The sequence below is a fragment of the Coturnix japonica genome, chromosome 5 (genome assembly GCF_054131305.1).
Source record: "Coturnix japonica strain WE chromosome 5, WE-NBRP24, whole genome shotgun sequence".
Classification (NCBI taxonomy): domain Eukaryota; kingdom Metazoa; phylum Chordata; class Aves; order Galliformes; family Phasianidae; genus Coturnix; species Coturnix japonica.
In genome coordinates this window covers 38,092,191-38,108,473 of record NC_140667.1, presented here as the reverse complement: position 1 = coordinate 38,108,473, position 16,283 = coordinate 38,092,191, and the positions used below count along the sequence as shown (strand labels likewise).

The 16,283-nt window shown below is 44.2% G+C and overlaps 1 protein-coding gene across 4 annotated transcripts in view; it reads right to left on the bottom strand.

Annotated features, from left to right (window-relative positions):
• The window catches only part of ADCK1 (aarF domain containing kinase 1), a 76,220-nt gene that overhangs the window by 37,975 nt on the left and 21,962 nt on the right, over nucleotides 1-16,283 (bottom strand). For all 4 annotated transcript variants that reach the window (XM_085549289.1, XM_085549288.1, XM_015865225.3 and 1 more), the window contains exon 4: nucleotides 5,384-5,587. In XM_085549289.1, coding sequence (XP_085405415.1) covers nucleotides 5,384-5,587 — 204 coding nt within the window. The remainder of the gene's footprint in view (nucleotides 1-5,383; nucleotides 5,588-16,283) is intronic.

Below are 16,283 nucleotides of genomic sequence, written 5' to 3'. Positions count from 1 at the left end.
GTTTCTTGCAGAAGATTAAAAAGAAAGTAATCCCTCAGAAAATCCACTGTCCAACTTCTTGTATTGTAAATCAGTAAAGTTAAAGGAAGCCAAAGAAGATTAACATATGCATTTATGCACCAAAACCTTCCTTTTTATGGGCAATGGGGCTTAGAGCATCTGGGAAAAGAAAACAGTCTCATCACCCAGGGCAGAAGGAAGCACTCTGTCCCAGAGCTCCCTAGGAATAAGAACACCAGCTTGTCACTAGTGTGGCACTAAGGATCAATAACTCTGAAGCCTGAAAACAGAGCATGCAGGAACATGAGTGACAGAGCAAGGAGAACCACCTAACCCACACAGAGTTCCCTGTTTGCTTTCCCTCTGCATTTAGCACTGGGGCCCTAGTTTCGGGCAGCTGGCACCTGCATGGTCCCAGTGCAGGGGCAGGTGTACTGAGCTCCACCAGCACCAAGAGGCTGATACCCACAGAATGGCAGAGATGGGGCACAGTGGAGGCTGTCACAGCAGTAGGGCCCATACAGTGGCTGTTCCTGCCTTCCAGTTGAGTAATGCAGGCCCATTTGTTCTGGGTGACACTAATGCTATTCACCATCCATCTAGAGACTCTTTAAATTACCTATTTATGACCCAAATCCTTTTCATAATTGATAAAAATCTCTTTTTTATAACTCTAGTTATTGAAAAAAGTGAAGATTTTTATTCCTCATTATAATTTTAATGCAAATGTGTTTTTTATTGACAGCTGCTTGAAAGCCCTGAAAGACCTACTCAGACAGACTAGAGGAGGGGTGGGAGAAGGGCCAGATCCTCCTGTCCCACAGCCAGCCCTATGTTCACCACAGCAGCATGCAGAGTCATTGACATCACAGCCCCACTCTGCGGGGTAACAAAAGGCTGGCAAAGGCACAGAGAAACAGGGGATTCCTGTGCTGGACACAAAACCCACAGCAAGCATAAGAGACTCTTGCTGACCTAATTGTAATTTCCCCATGTCTGGTAGTTACGTACATGAGGGCCAACTTCAAAGTGCACACATAGGACAGCATTACTAGAGGGTGCTTAAGGTGTAGTATTAGAATCAGAATCACAAGCAACAGAAGACCTGGACTCAGAGGTTTTGCCTTGGCATATGCAGCATGTTTGTGAGAACCGTCTGGCATCAGATGCACAGCATCAAGAACAAGAGCAGCTGTGCACTAACTGAGCCACAGCAGCAGATTCAGGCAGATCACTTTACCACTCTGTGCAGTGCAAACTTGGGGTAAGCAGGCAGCTCTTCTGGCATCCTGGTCTGGTTTAATAACACTACCAGCCTGAGAGGTGGCTTTCTGGAGGCATATCAGGATCTTCAACATCATAATCTGAAGACCTTGTCATCCAGTAGGGTAAGTGAATCTTTTCCAGGATAACATATGGAGCCAGCTAAAGTAAGTGTTTTACATTCCCTTGAGAACAACTTAGATGCTGTAGGACATGCAGTGTAATACCCAACAGCATAATGAAGTCTTTACTACTCTCCCACAGTGTCAAGCACTGCTTCAGTGGTTCTGCAGATCAGAACTAAGCATGTCTTGCAGCGCTTAAAGAGCAGATAAACAATTTGTGAAATAAAGGAATTAGACTGTCCTCTCTGCCACTGCTGGCACAGCAAAGACTGCCATGATGTGCCAAGACTTCCTACAGAAATAATTGTGAAAAAAGATTTTCCTATTCCTGCTGTCCTTTCTCAGACTGTAGCAGCTCAGGGGCAGGGAAGTTTCTTGCTGTAGTGATTTGAGGCTGTCATGGCAAAAGCCAGGCCATTAGTACCTTGCTGCATCCCAGCTCCTTTCCCTGGTAGGTTCACATGGCCATGTGGCATTGCTGTGCATCACTGCAGTGATGATGCTTCCCAGGTGTATATGCTTATATTTAAGCAGGGGATGAATAAGGTTTATGTACTCAACAGAGAAACTGTTGGGATCTCTGTGAGCAATTTAAAATAGAGGGACAAAAGACAGCCTCCCTCCTGGCAACAGTTTTTGTGCTGGAATAGCAATTGCTCAGACAAGTAGTATCTCTTTCCTCTTGCACAGCACTAGAACCATGCTAACACATGGATAGGATACAAACAGAGCAAAGCCCTTTGACTAAAGGCTGGGTCTACCAAACACCACTGTCGGTAAAAATACAACCTGATTCAGAAACCACAGCACAGGAGGTTCCTCTGCCTCACATGCTTTGTTTACTAATCATATTAAAACCATCAGTGTATCCAGCCCTGTTCAAGCAGCAAGCTCCATGACCGCATGGCAGCAGAAGGATTCTTGCAAATGGCAAACTCGTCCTTGCGCTGGTGTAAAAGCCACCGTTAAATAACTGTGGGTGGTCTCCTTGGAGGCACAGGCTAATCATGCCATTAGAAACTACTTCCCATTACCTGTGCTCGCACAAAGCAGGGCTGAACTGACATCATTCTTAACATACAGCTTTACCTCTATTCAAGCCTCTTATATGATTTGCCTTCAACCTCTGGGCTCACCCCAGCCCTTTCTCCCAGCTTTGAACTAACTGAGCAGTGGAAGCAACAAACTCAGTCCCTGTCAAGTTCTCAGTAAGGGCCTGTTTTGCCTCTCAGTCTTCCCTGAAGCATAACAAACTCTCCAGCAATAGTGTGTGTGCTGATGTGGCTACCTGATCCAAACAGAAAGATGGTCAAAATTTCTACAGGCATTTAGCTTAATAGCAACTGAGACTGCTTCCATTTCAGCTATTTTCACTCAGCTCTCCAACATCTTCAGTAGCTGCTAGTGAGAGGTCAGAGAAGCAAGGATAAGTCAAGAGGCAGGAAAGATCCTTATTCCCATAGCCAGGTGAGGTCATATCCCTACCTTGCAGGCCAGGACACTGCCTGGCACTGAGCAACAGCTTCTTGGTGTCATTAGTCCTATTGCTACTAATGACACATTGAGAAAATGACAGCTGTGGGGCAGGGAACATATTCCTTTCTCACTCACTTTCCACAGCTGGTATCTTTTTACTTTCAGAGAACAAGGGAGATGGAAGTAGAGGTAAGACAGAATCTTTCATTCATATCTTATCACCCATTTTTATGCACTCCATTTTTTCAAACTCATCCAGGGAATTTATCCAGAACAAGTCCAACCTGTGATGTCTCCACAGCCTCCCCAGCTGCCATGTTCCAGCTCACAGTCTCCAGCATGCTGATGGTACAGAGCAGGAGCTCAGTTGCTAGAAAGGACACTGCAATTCTGCATGGTGACAACACCACTGTGTCAAATGGCTGTAAATCCACCTCACAAGCCTTCCACCTTTGCTCAAAAATCAGTCCCATCAGCATACTCTCCATTTAGACCATCTTTCCCATAAATCAACCCCCTTTTCAATCATTCAAGTCTCTGATAAGATTATCAGGAATAGGTTGCATCAAAAAACAGACTGCTTCTAGCAGACTGAAGATACAATGCTTCTACATGTGATAATAGTGGGGTTTTATTTATTTTCATGCCCTTTTGCAAACTCTTGCCTAATCTGTCAGCTTGTCACATTCCTCCCTAGGTATACCTGTATTTCTAGTTGCTATTTCCCACATTTATTCTGCACTGATCCAAACTGTGTACAATAAGACTGCATCAGAGGAGCTTGCTCTTGTGCCTGTTAGGGACAACTGGAAATTTTACCACTGAATTGGAGAGGGTTAGGTCTAGACCTCTGGGAAGATTCCCTCACCCTCAGTTTCTCTTTCTGAATTCATCTGCAAGTTCCAAGATGCAATGCATGGCCCCTGGGGGAAGGTTTCTGTAGCAATCTTTGTACCCTCCACTGCTCTGATACTCCAACTTGCCCTTTTGCCATCTATATTTCAGCTAAGTGCTTTGTATTTAAAATGTACCGAGGATGTAGCCAGACTGAAATTAAATTACACCTGAAGTATCCATATTAAATTCTCTCAGCCTGAGTAAAGACAACTTTGATGCATTAGGTTCCCTAAATCATTACAAAAACAAACAAACAAAATCCTTAATTTACCACCTTGAAACTAATAGCCATGGACACAGTTTCACCAGGTGTTTTATTTTCATACATTCCATTCTCTTCATTTCTCTTTTCTTTCAATCACTGTTATCTTTCTCTCACTAGCATTTCCTCTTTCTCTTCCCATTCCTACCTTTTTTTTCCCCTCTGTCTCTTTAAAATTAAATATCGCCCAGCACTGCCCATGTGGGTGCCATGAATACTAAGAGGGAAGGGCTGCTGTGGAGAATGGATTCAAGCTGTCTCTGTGGGAATCAATGAGGCATAGAGGGCTTGTCTAGCTCCCAAAATGCTGAAAGAAACCAGGGTATATCTGTGGCAGCTGAATATGCATTTGAGAATAAAGAAAGTGGCCCACATTTTAGTACGTGGCTCTGCTTCTGAGAGACAGGCAGACAGAGGTGGCTGTTTTGCTCATTTAGTAACAGCTAACCTCAAGGTGGTTTTCCACATCTGCAGAAGTGAGATTGCTGGGTGGAGCCTCATGGAGCAGCAGGGCTTTGCAGGGAGCAGACAGCCTGTCCTGCTCCATCTGTCCACTGAGCTATGAAACACAGCTGGTACTGGCCATGCTCTGAGGACACAGTGCTGAGAAGGAAGCATCTAGCTTGCAAGAAGGCACAGGGAATGCAGGCCCGGGGATGACACTAATCCAGCCATTAAATTGCCGGGAGATACAAACTGTTATTAACTACACCCACCACATCCAAATCCATACACAATATATCCACTAGGAAGGTGCAAATACTTCACCCCTGGTTCTCCCCACACCTCCCTCCTCACCACACAGACAGACTTCCTGAAACACCCCCAAAGAGCCCCATAAACCTCTTTTTATCAGCAGCTCTACGTGTACACACAGCTTCCATTCTTCAATAGCCCATCTCTCCCCCAGCAATTCCACCTTTTCTGCTTTTGCCCTTGCACAGTTTCCTCATCCCTCCTCCCCTCCCTCCCACATCAGCTGTGCTCCTTGAAATGCCTCTCATCAGCCTGGGAGTTGTAAGGGGACCTCATATCATACAGGGCAAAACACAAAGCAGCAGAATGCTCTCTCTAAATATCACAGTTACTTTCCTTATATCTGATGAACACAGACACCCACCTCTGATCTCAGTGCTGTGGCCTGCTGGGTGTTAATGGTGACAAATTCCTTGGATATTATGCTACCTGACCACAAGAACCAAAAGTGATTTACGCTATTATTTTCTTTGAAGGTTAATTAGGGGCTCAAAAATGTAAAGGGGTTGTCAGCACCAGCTGGAATTGGTCTACTGCAGCCAGGGGAAAGCAGTCATTCCTCACAGAGCCCTGATAATGCACCTTTGTCCTGAGCAGCCCCTACCTCTTTGCCCAGATCCTCACGGATGACTTGCTCGATCTCTTGCCTGGTGCTCTGCGGGGCCTGGCTGTGCAGCACCTTGAGCGTGCGGGTGTACTCCTCTGGCAGCAGGTAGTCAAGTGCTCCCAGGTGCTGGCCCACCTTGATGAAGGTGCCTCGGTTGGCACAGCACAGCTCTCGGAGGCGCTCAGCAGAGCGCAGGTGAACCTGCAGAGAGACAGAACATCAGCCAAGCCCTCTTGCTACCTATTACATGCACAGAACCACATTTACACCTTCTATTTATCTGCAACTGAAACACTCTAGGAATTTCCTTTATTGATTTTGAAAAATTAGCTATTAGGACTCCACCTTGATTTAGTGGAACTGAAGCAGACCAGGACACGATGCTCCAGAGCACAAGGGGCTTCCATATGTATGTGTACAGGCACCATAACACAGGGAACCCTTGTCAAAAGACAAATGTCAGTACTGCAAACAATACTGGACCCTCTCTGAGAGAACAAAGAATTAAAGTGAGAAGAAAACCAGATACCAACCCAGGATTACTCAGAAACCTGGAAGAAGAGTCTGTTTAAAAAAATATTATTAAAAATAATTAAAACTACAGATATCTCTGGTAGTGAGGAAGGGCAATATGCAGGAAGTTCTTCACACTCCTCACTTCAACATATCAAAAGGGGAAATGGCACCACTCAAGTTCAGACATCATAGTCTTACTGCTCACATCACCAACAAAGTGACAGTAGTTTTATAATCTAGGATTTAGGAGACTTACTGGTTTTGCTCATGCTAACCAAAAAGCATGCAAATGACAAAAGCTATCACCTACCACTTGCCCATTACTGAGGTTTACTCTGCCTCTCAAGAGCCAACCAGCCACCACATCTTTTACTGACAATAATTTTTTCTGCTTTTATTACTCTCAGTAGGAAAGCCTCCTGCCAAGGACAGAGCTACACTCAATATTCTTTCATAAACTTCAGATAAGCTTACCCAATACATTAATAAAATCTAAGCAAATCAATGACAAAAAGCAATAGTGCACCCATCTCCTGGCAATGCTCAGCATCTGTCTTAATAGAGGCCCCTAATTCCTATGGCTTCCATGTTGTAAGTCACTGAAGGTCAAATCCTGCATGTGCAGACCTCATCTGTCCAGGAAACACCAAGATACTGAGGTGAGGGACTCTACTGAAAGCCTTAAAGTATGTGGCAGAGATGAACACTATCACAAAAACGCAGAAATACCACCACACACACATCCACATGCACAGCCTCCATTCAATGGACACTTCTACCCTCCACACAAAGCAGTGCTATGCCACATCACAAGGCAGGGCGAATGTCTTGCTTCTGGGAACGTGTCAGGGGACAAGCTGGGTGCTGAGCTGCAAGTGCACGAAATACGGGCCAGGGGGAGTGTGAGGAGGAAGCCTAATGTGAGAGTCTCACACTCTGTACGTGAGATCTGACAGCTTGATGCACACATGCACGCACACACGCACACTTTCCTAGGTGGCCACACGCAGGCGAGCATAATTGCACAAAAAGCACGCTTCTCTCAGCATACCGCCTGCTCAAAAGCTCTCACAGATGCATAAGTAGAAAATCACCTCCACTAGCAGCTCTGAAGACTCCCATATTCCTGCGCCACATCTTACACACCTGCTTTAAAGCTCCTGCTGTAACAAGCAGGGCTCTGTCCTGGTTGATTTCTGCTCTCTCCTTCCATGTGCAGAGGAAAAAGCAAGCCAGGAAGGAATAAGGGAAAGAAGCTGTGAAAAGGACAAGAAAGCAAAGAAGAACACAGAAGGAGTAATTGGATGAAAGAGGAAAGCAGTGGGAAGGAGAAAGCCAGAGCAGCTGGGTATTTCGTCACAGCACAGGGAACTCAGTCCATTACAGGGAAGCAGCCTTACTGCAGCTCCGATAACTGCCCTCTGCACAGCCCCCCAGCAGCAGAGGAACTCCCGCTGAAGGCTGAGTGGGGCTGGCTCCCCACAGATGCTGGACCAGTTGCAGCCCAGGGCACATGCAGGATACAGCACCAGGCTTGGCTCCTTGCAGACACTCAAAAACCTCCAGCACCAAGTGAGGGCCGGCACATGGACTGTGATCCCTACAGGATGCAGCAGGAGCCATCTAAAGGCTCTGGGCTGCTGCATGGCTCAGGGCAAAGCACCAGAGATGAATGTCAGAGCTGTAAGACAGGGCTGGGCATGAAGCCTGGGTGGCCAGCTGGGACCAGAGGCACTGGCCCCAGTGCATTTTGCCACCTTGTAAGGATCACTGGGGAATGGCTAGGTGGGTAAATGACCAAAGGCAGCTGGGAGGATGGAAAACTCAAGTAACTGCATATACAATTGATGGAGACACACTTGGATGCAAGGTATATCTTCATGCCCATCGCTGCAAACATGAGAGGAAATTTTAGCCCTCCCAAACTTATCCATCCTGCAGAGAACCTAGTTTGCCTTGTGACCACAGCAATCCTCAGCAACAGAGACAACGGCACTCTGACAGAAGAGATGAACAGATCAAAAACCCCACACCCAGCATTCTCTGCAGCACACTTATGACCGGCCTGCCTGACAGTCTGAGAGACAGCTGCCCTGGATGCTGTCAGAACCAGGGGACAGCAGCACCTGCCCATTAGACAGAGTGTTGACTGTACATCATATTTTGTAAGAAGAAAACCTACCTGTAGCCTTCAACTTAACAAAACTTCAGTCTTCATTAAAGGTAAAGGTGAGAACGAAGCAGGACTGTGAACTTCACTGTCAAGGTACTTATCAGACAGGATAAGGTGTTCAGCAGAAAAACATTCTTCATGTTATTAATTGTCTTGATCACCACAAGCCAGGTCATTGTCCAGACATAGCATTTGTTTCTTTCATGCACAATCTTCTCCTAGCCATAAGCAAAGTAAGAGGGCCATACTCCTCCTAATGTCTGTCTCCACTGACCCACGTTTCTGTCCTATCTCAAAGAAACTGCACAGTGAATGGAAATCCCCCAGAATGGCTCAGAGCTTTCTTCAAGAAACCTCGTAAGATATTGCTTTGCTATATAAGCAATACCTTGAAAATTGTTCTTATCAGGGAAAGAGCTAGGAACAACAGCTAGACATAGACCTGCTTGTATGCACCCTGCCTAGGAGCATGCTGCAAAGTAAGGAAGCACTTCACATACAGAGGATTACGAAGAATAAGCCTCCCTCTGGAAGCACTTCAGATCACAAATGCTGTCTGAATGTGCAGATGACACTTTCCCCAACCCACATGGGCATCTCTTTCTCACTCTACACTCTCCCCAAATTTCAGAAGGATCAATTCTCCATTAGCCTACAGCATGGCTATCGGACCTATGTGGCTTGCCTAAAATCCTGACTAGACTGGGATTAACACTGATTACTAAAATGGTTCCATGTAGGCCATAATGAAAGCAGAAATTCTCAGATGTGGAGTGGAGACACCTCTGGGATGAAGCACATACCCTGCAGGCAGAAGTGCATGAGGACATCTGTTAATTTATCTTTGATGTAGAAGCAGATATGGCTACTCAAGTCATTTTGATGATTTTGAAGAAGTCTTTGCTCACAGAGACCCTGGCAAAGCAACAGACATGCAGGTATCACAAATGAGCAAACATGAATATGGCCTTCAAACAAAGGAACTGATTTAGAAGATAATAAACAACAAAGCTAAGAAACCCTGGTGCCAACTTGAGTACTTTATTTAGTGATTGATCTGGCAACAAAAGAGCTCCGAAAGGCCAATTAGGACAGTAAGGTAAGTGGTGGGAGCATTCTTCATATGAAAAAATCCTTTAGAAAAGTCATTCCAACCCTGAGGGGCACACTCATAGCTGGCAAAACCTGAAACGGGGATTAGGGATGCAGAGAGAAAAATCTGAAATGCAATTAGTCAAAGACACAACAAACAAGTCACCAGAAATTCCTGGTGATGAGAGCTGCCCCCAGGAACACTGCAAACATAAATTCCTCAGAAAGGCCTTCAGGCTGGATTTTGATGAGAAGATGGGTCTAGAACAGCTGTTTCTTCCTCTTACCTCCACACAGGGCAGCACACTTGGATAGATGAGCAGGAGCAGTTCTTAAATTGCTTCCTGCCCATTTACTTTCACTTCAGCGCCAGGTTTGGTGAGACTCTAGGAAGCCTAGTCTAGTGGGTGGCAAGTCTGCCCACAGCAGGAGGCTGGAAATTGATCTTTAAGGTCCCTTCCAACATAAGCCATTCTACAATCCGACCTATACTCAACCTGAGCAAGGGAGGGGGATGGACATACCTTCTCTTGCCACTGCCAGATGCTGAGAAGTCTGCCATAAACCTGCCCATCATTGCTAACAGTGGGGACACACTCCCCACATCAATATTTTTAAAAAGCTGAACACATCAATCCTGTAAAAATTGCACATGATTTCAAAAGGTAGCTGCAACGCTAATAATAATGAAAAAAAAGGACTGTGCATTAAAATTGTTAGTTTCCAGAGAACTGAAGGGGAACAAATGTTCCTTTGCTTTTAAGAAATGTCCAGAATAACCTGGGAAATTATAATCCTGTTAGCGTTTATTCTGTATCAACTAAATTAGCTGAGACAATAATTACAAAGAGTACTAAAAATCACCTTGCTATCTGTGATATAGATGAAAAAAAGCCAACAGGAATTTGGAGAGGATAAAAAAAGAAATCATTCTTCACCAGTCCACTAAAATACTCTGAGCACATTAATGCAATAGTCAATACAAGAGAAAGGGGAGATATTCATCAGGGCTTTCTAGCGCCTTTCAATAAATTCCCCCACTAAAAGTGAAAGGAAAAACAAGAAATTATTGGACAAGATGTAAGAGAACTTTTTTTTTTTTTTTTTTTTACATCAGTTGCTCAGTTATCCCATTCCCTGCTCAGAATTCCCTTTTCACAACACCAAGCCCAGAGCACTACAGATGGTAACAGTGGGAGACTCTCTGGATAGGACAAGGGTGCAACACATAGTGTTGTTTTCATCACAGCTCTATCCCTAACTGCTCTGAGCAGTTTTCAGCAAGGTGATACTGCAGAAGTCCTGTCCACTTTAGCACCTGCAATATTGTTACTCCCATACAGGCTGACCTAGCAGCAAAAACACCAAAAAATATGCTGAAAAGGGAAATGGGTACAGATAGCACCCATAAGACAGAATGGGCTACAGTGGGATGTCCTTCATCACTGATGAAAACTAACAGTAGTGTCCTGTTAATCCCCTCATATGCTAAGGTTTAATTTCCCTGCAAACAGTAGGAAGGAAAGAGGGAAAACAGCTCAGTGACATAACTTGCAGAAGATACAAAAGAAAGTATTCAACACTACGGAAAATGAAGCCCTGCCAGATCCCTCCCAAAGAGAGGTAAGCAATCAATAGACTAGCAGATCACCTCAGCACCTATGGCTGCAAGGTTACACGTACCGGAAGGAGCAATTTATCCTATCCACACACTCTGGTGGGCTCTAAATTATTTGCAAACATTGAGCACTTGCATCATGTTGCTGTGGATGGCTAAGCGAAGGCACCTGCTCAGTGCACTGTGTGGGCCTCAGAAAAGAAACAAACCAAACAAGCTGTGTAACTATGTAACGAAAGAGAAAAGTTATCAAAATGCCGCTGTATAAACTGGAAGCACAAACCTAACCTTAGATTCTGGACATTCCATCACAGAATGAGGTAGAGGAGAAAAAGCAAACAGGACAGAGAAAGGCAAGAAAAAAATTAACACATATTTGAGAAGTAACCATAAAAAAGAGATCTGTAATGTTAAGGGGCTGTTTTGATTAGAGAGAGCTGCTGTTCAAGAGAGAAAGGGGTTATATGAAATAATAAAAGGCAAATCTACCATCCCTATTTCCAGCTTTCACTACACAGTAAATAATATGGTATTCCACAAAATAACAATCTTTTTAGACGTTTTTTTCTAAATACCATTTTGTACAGCATTAACCAGGGGTGCTCGCCGTCAGAGGACAGAAAAGCCAAGAGCTTAATAGTATTCACAAAAGCTCAGACATTCATGATAAAACAACCATACCTGATTTAATATGGAGCTTTTAATCCCTAAAAGTGCTTTTACAAAGCTCTTTACAAAACTCAGAATTGCTGTCCCCCATGTTACAGACTCATAAGAACATCACCTGTAATAAAATGTGTAAAGGGCTGTAAAAACTCTTGTTAAAGGCATCAAGACCAAAATCGATCAGCCACAGTAAAAGACAGGATGCAAACAGGGCACACTGATGGCTCCCATCGTCATTAAAATCTCTGAAGAACCCATCTAGTGCATGCAGCTCCCATATTCCAATAATGCTGGGCAACCTTTTTGCTGAGGCTCAATGGGTTCCCAAGGATTTTCTATATTTATTGAATTCTCTGCCATTGCAAGGGCTTGGAAATCTTGATAACGGTGGTGCTGTATGCACACGACTAGTAGAACTATAGAGCAGCTCTGAATAACCCAAGGCAGCACAAACTGGAAAGGAACAGAAGGAAATCCACCTCAGTTTAACACAGTGAGTGACTGAAATCACGTGCTATACCAAATATTTTTGTACTTCTGTGCTTTAAAAACAACAGAAAACCCAGAACCCATTTAAACAGTGTAGTTCCGTCCAAGGGGCTGTTATCTCCTTTTTCAATAAGCATGAATAGCATCCAGTTAATATAAACTACTACAGCCTTTCCTAACACTATCAGCCTAGTAATCAAATTGACTGACAGCAGGGATGAGGCACTGAGACACAATTCAAAATGGAATTCTTATTGCCTCTTTTATATACTACCTTTTATTCCTACTATTTACAAAAGCTCATTCTTATGCACACCAGAGACTTCCCACTCAAATGCTTCCTTCCATTAATACTAACTGATCGCACTGCTGATTGCAAGCTGAACGTGTATCTTTGGAACTGGAATACTCCTGGTACAATGCAGCCCACAATCCAATAATTCATTATTTGTGTAAGTCTTGTACAACACTCACGAAGATTTCTCTGTGGGTTTTTGTCTGCCCATAAGAGATGAGGGCATTCTACACGTTCTCACTTAAGCAAGCAGGTTGGTACCTTTTCAGTCCTGTACTTTTCAGTCAGCTCTCTTCAGCGGTAAAAGAGCTTTCCCCAAATCCCAGTTTGGACTGCCACACCTCATAAGAGCCCTAGCAGAAACCAAAATCCTTCAGAAATTCCAGCACAAACATAGGTAGCCAGTGGAACAGCCAAAAACTGAGAGAGAGTTATACAAGGACTGCTCTGAAAATAATGCCTCCTATTTTACATTTGCCCATGACATCAAAGGCAGATAATGGCAGCGGTATGGCAGTAAAGGTTGAACTTTCCCACTGATACTCTGTTACATTTTGCTGCCACATAAAAGATGGCAGCAAAGGGGCAGTCTGACTGAATGGCATCTGATATGGAAGTACGGATGATGAGAAGGTGCATCACTGAATCCCTCCATGTGAAAAAAAAATGGCACCTACTAACATCCATCAATGATCGCTGAACATTTATGGAGACCAAACAGCGGATATGAGCACACTGAGACGTGAGTGGTGTGTTTCAGCAGCTGCAAGACCTCCTCTGGTACAAATTTTTTACAAGGCCCTTGTTAATTGCTGGCGAAAATGCTGATAGTGCTGACTATGTTGCAAAATCGTATTCTGTAGCTGAAAACTTGCTCTACCAAATAGTGTTACTGTGCTCTTTGTTATCCATTTTAGTTTCTGTGTAAATAAATAGGAGGCATTACTTTTGGAGCTACCCACCTAGCTTGCAAAGGATTAAGGACAGAAATGACACCTCAGACTGAAGGTACATCTCTTCCAGCAGTCACTGGAGAGGAGGAAGCAGTGCTGCTCAGCCACAGTCACCTTGCTGAACTCTACCCTTGCTGACTGGTGCACTCACAGCCAGTGCTGATCATCTGCTCATGTTCCATCTTCATTTTGATCCAAGCTCGGTCATTTGTGCTCTGATTATCCCTCATTACTGACGACCTTGCTGTAATGAGTTTTAATCTGCCTCATATTAATTAGAAACATTTTCATTAGCCAGCTCAATTTTAGGTAAATAGCTAATAGAAGCAACTGAGCAGCAATTAGTTATCTGTGGGGCAGTCCAGGAGAAAAATCAGAAGGGAGCAGTTGATTCCCCTCTAAACATCTCTGTGATATAAGACACTGTTCTTTCTAAGATTCCTTAGCAGATACAATAAGCAGCATAGGGAAGGGATGACCAGCTAAAATAACTGGGACGTAGCACTTGTACTGCTCCAGCATTACCTGCCTGTTCTCGCCCACTAATGGTTCCAGATCAAACTCTTGAGTATGGTAATCTGAGACTGATGTCAAGTCAAGCTCTTTATCTGCAGACATCACTTCCAGTGGGTGTGTGACAGTTGTGCCAGAAAGATTATTGATTCGATGCTGCAGACAAGAGGCCCATACCTCAGACACAATCTTGAGGGCTTGAGAGTATAAACATTCAAAAAACTAAATCTCTGCTGCAAGGAACAGCTAAGACACACTTTAGCACAGATCAGCGGTAGAGTCCCTGGTCACTTGAGTTACTTAACCACAAGGAGGAAATAAAATCAGTTGTAATACTGTGAGGTGTATTTCCTGTGCTAGGTACTGGGCAAAAGCCATAAAAGCAGCTGTCAGCACACAAACCAGAGTGTCCAGTTCACCAGTTCATAGCCACACTGGGTTCTGCAAGCTTAGCAGGAGTAAAATCCACAGAAATTTAACACAGCAGATCTGATTCAGATATATCCAGGGAGCCAGTGGAGGCAAGAACAGTTACGCACCATTGGCAGAAATACACTTTAGTTCCAGAACAAGCTTCAAGTGAGCATTCATTCAGTATCGATTCAGAGACATATTCTGCCAGCCAAAATTTGAGTGGGTCCCCTAGTACTGTCAGGACTGGGAATAAAAATCAGCTCCCTGTTCTGTTCTCTGTGCTAGATTATCTACCTAACACACCAAAAGCAAGAAGACAGGCGGAACTGGACAATAAAAGACCTTCTGTTACTGGTTAGAATTCTCAAAGATACTTTTTTATTCTGGTTTCTATGGCCGATTGAAATGATCTCTCCTTCACAATTAAATAAGTTGATGATTTACTGTAAATTGACACAAAGTAACACCAGAGCATTGAATCACTAAAGATATGGAAGTGAAACTTCAGAAGGTAAGTAAGGAAGAATTTACAACAGAAGTATGTTCTAAAGCCTCTGGGTAGAATGGTGAGCATATATGTCAAAGCCTAGACTACTTCACGGGAAACTTGGAAGGCAAAATGAAGGCTAGTTGCCATTCCACATGCCAAACCTGACTTCATATTTCTCACATGAGTGAAACTTTCTCATAGTTCTGGGCAGCTCTGTGCTCATGCCTTCATCTCAGCCTGCTGAGGACAGTGGGTGCACAAGCTGTCACGTGCCAAACTACAGAGCACCCACAAAGGACAGAAAGTCACTCAACAGCGTGGCTGCAGAAAGCAGAGACATTTACAGAAGCTGCAGTGAAATTAGGCACGTGTCTCAATCCATTGATCACAGTGCCTGCAGCTCCTGTTACAGAGGCAGGTGAAACGATAATAAATTTGACACAGTGCCTCTCAAATTCTTGCTAGCAAAATTAATTCAGCTCGGCTTGTATCAAATCACGTGGAGTGACAGTAAAAACAAGTTGAAGGTTGTGAAGACACTATCTAAAATGGTCTTGCCTTTACTAGTGGTGGGGGGCTCCTAGCCATCACTTCTATTAAGCCCTTCTTTAAGTGCTTTTAGTTGGTGATCAACTGAAACGCGTTACACTTCGAAGTGTTCCCCAAACAAGAATTGCTGGCACACCCTACAGAAACTGGACATTATTAATAACCTGACAGCAAGAGATTATTTTTGCAGCAAAAATGCTCCAGGGGGAGAACACTCTCCAGAAAGCCATACCCATGCAAGAAAACACTGGGTAGGAATTAGTATGGGAAGTGAGTGCAGGTCCTGGGCAATGGAAAGAGAGGGAAAATTAGCTCAAACCAAAGGCCACAGTAGGATTTAGTTGCCATCTTTAATGGTTATGCACAGGGAGGTTTCACAATAGGGACAGGGGTGCAGAGATGGTCTTTTCACTGAAAAAAAAAAAAAAAAAGAGTAACCAGACACTGTAAACGGGAAGGGAAACATACAGAGTATTAATGGGGGCAGTGAAGAGATGGAAAATGAGATGAAATGAATATCAAGTTAATCTGTCCAATGTTGAATGTTCCTGACCGTCAAAGAAAAGTGACAGATCTCAGTAGCAAACACGAAGATGGACACTCGATTGCCTCTTTCCTTAGTCTCCTTACCTCTTCCTGCAGTAAAAGGCAGCTGGAAAAGATACAGAGTCTAGGGGAACCTCTAAGATACGGTGACAGATGATATTTATAAAGATGGATGTCCTATACAGAGAAGGAAAGATGAGGAAAGCTCAGCTAAGCCCCCACCTAGTTCAGCAGCAGTGGCACAAGACAGGGTAGCTTCACACAGTCTGCTCTCCTAGTGTGGGTGTGCAGGAAGAAGGAAGAGCAGAGGCAGGCGTTGCTGCTGGAGGGGAGAAATCATCACATCCACTTTGTCAACGCCGAAGAATCTGGGCTGACATTTTTTTCTTCCCGACAGTCGAATCCCACCCTACCAGCTGCATGTCACAGCTGACCTCCAGTCAGGACCTATCTCAGTCAAAGTCAGGCAATTAAGCCATGTGACAGCAGCTTCTCCCCTTCTACATATGCAGCTTCACTCCTGGCAGGTCACCACAATGGCCAGGAAAGCACAGAAAACAGGCTCAATTCCTGAGTGACAAAC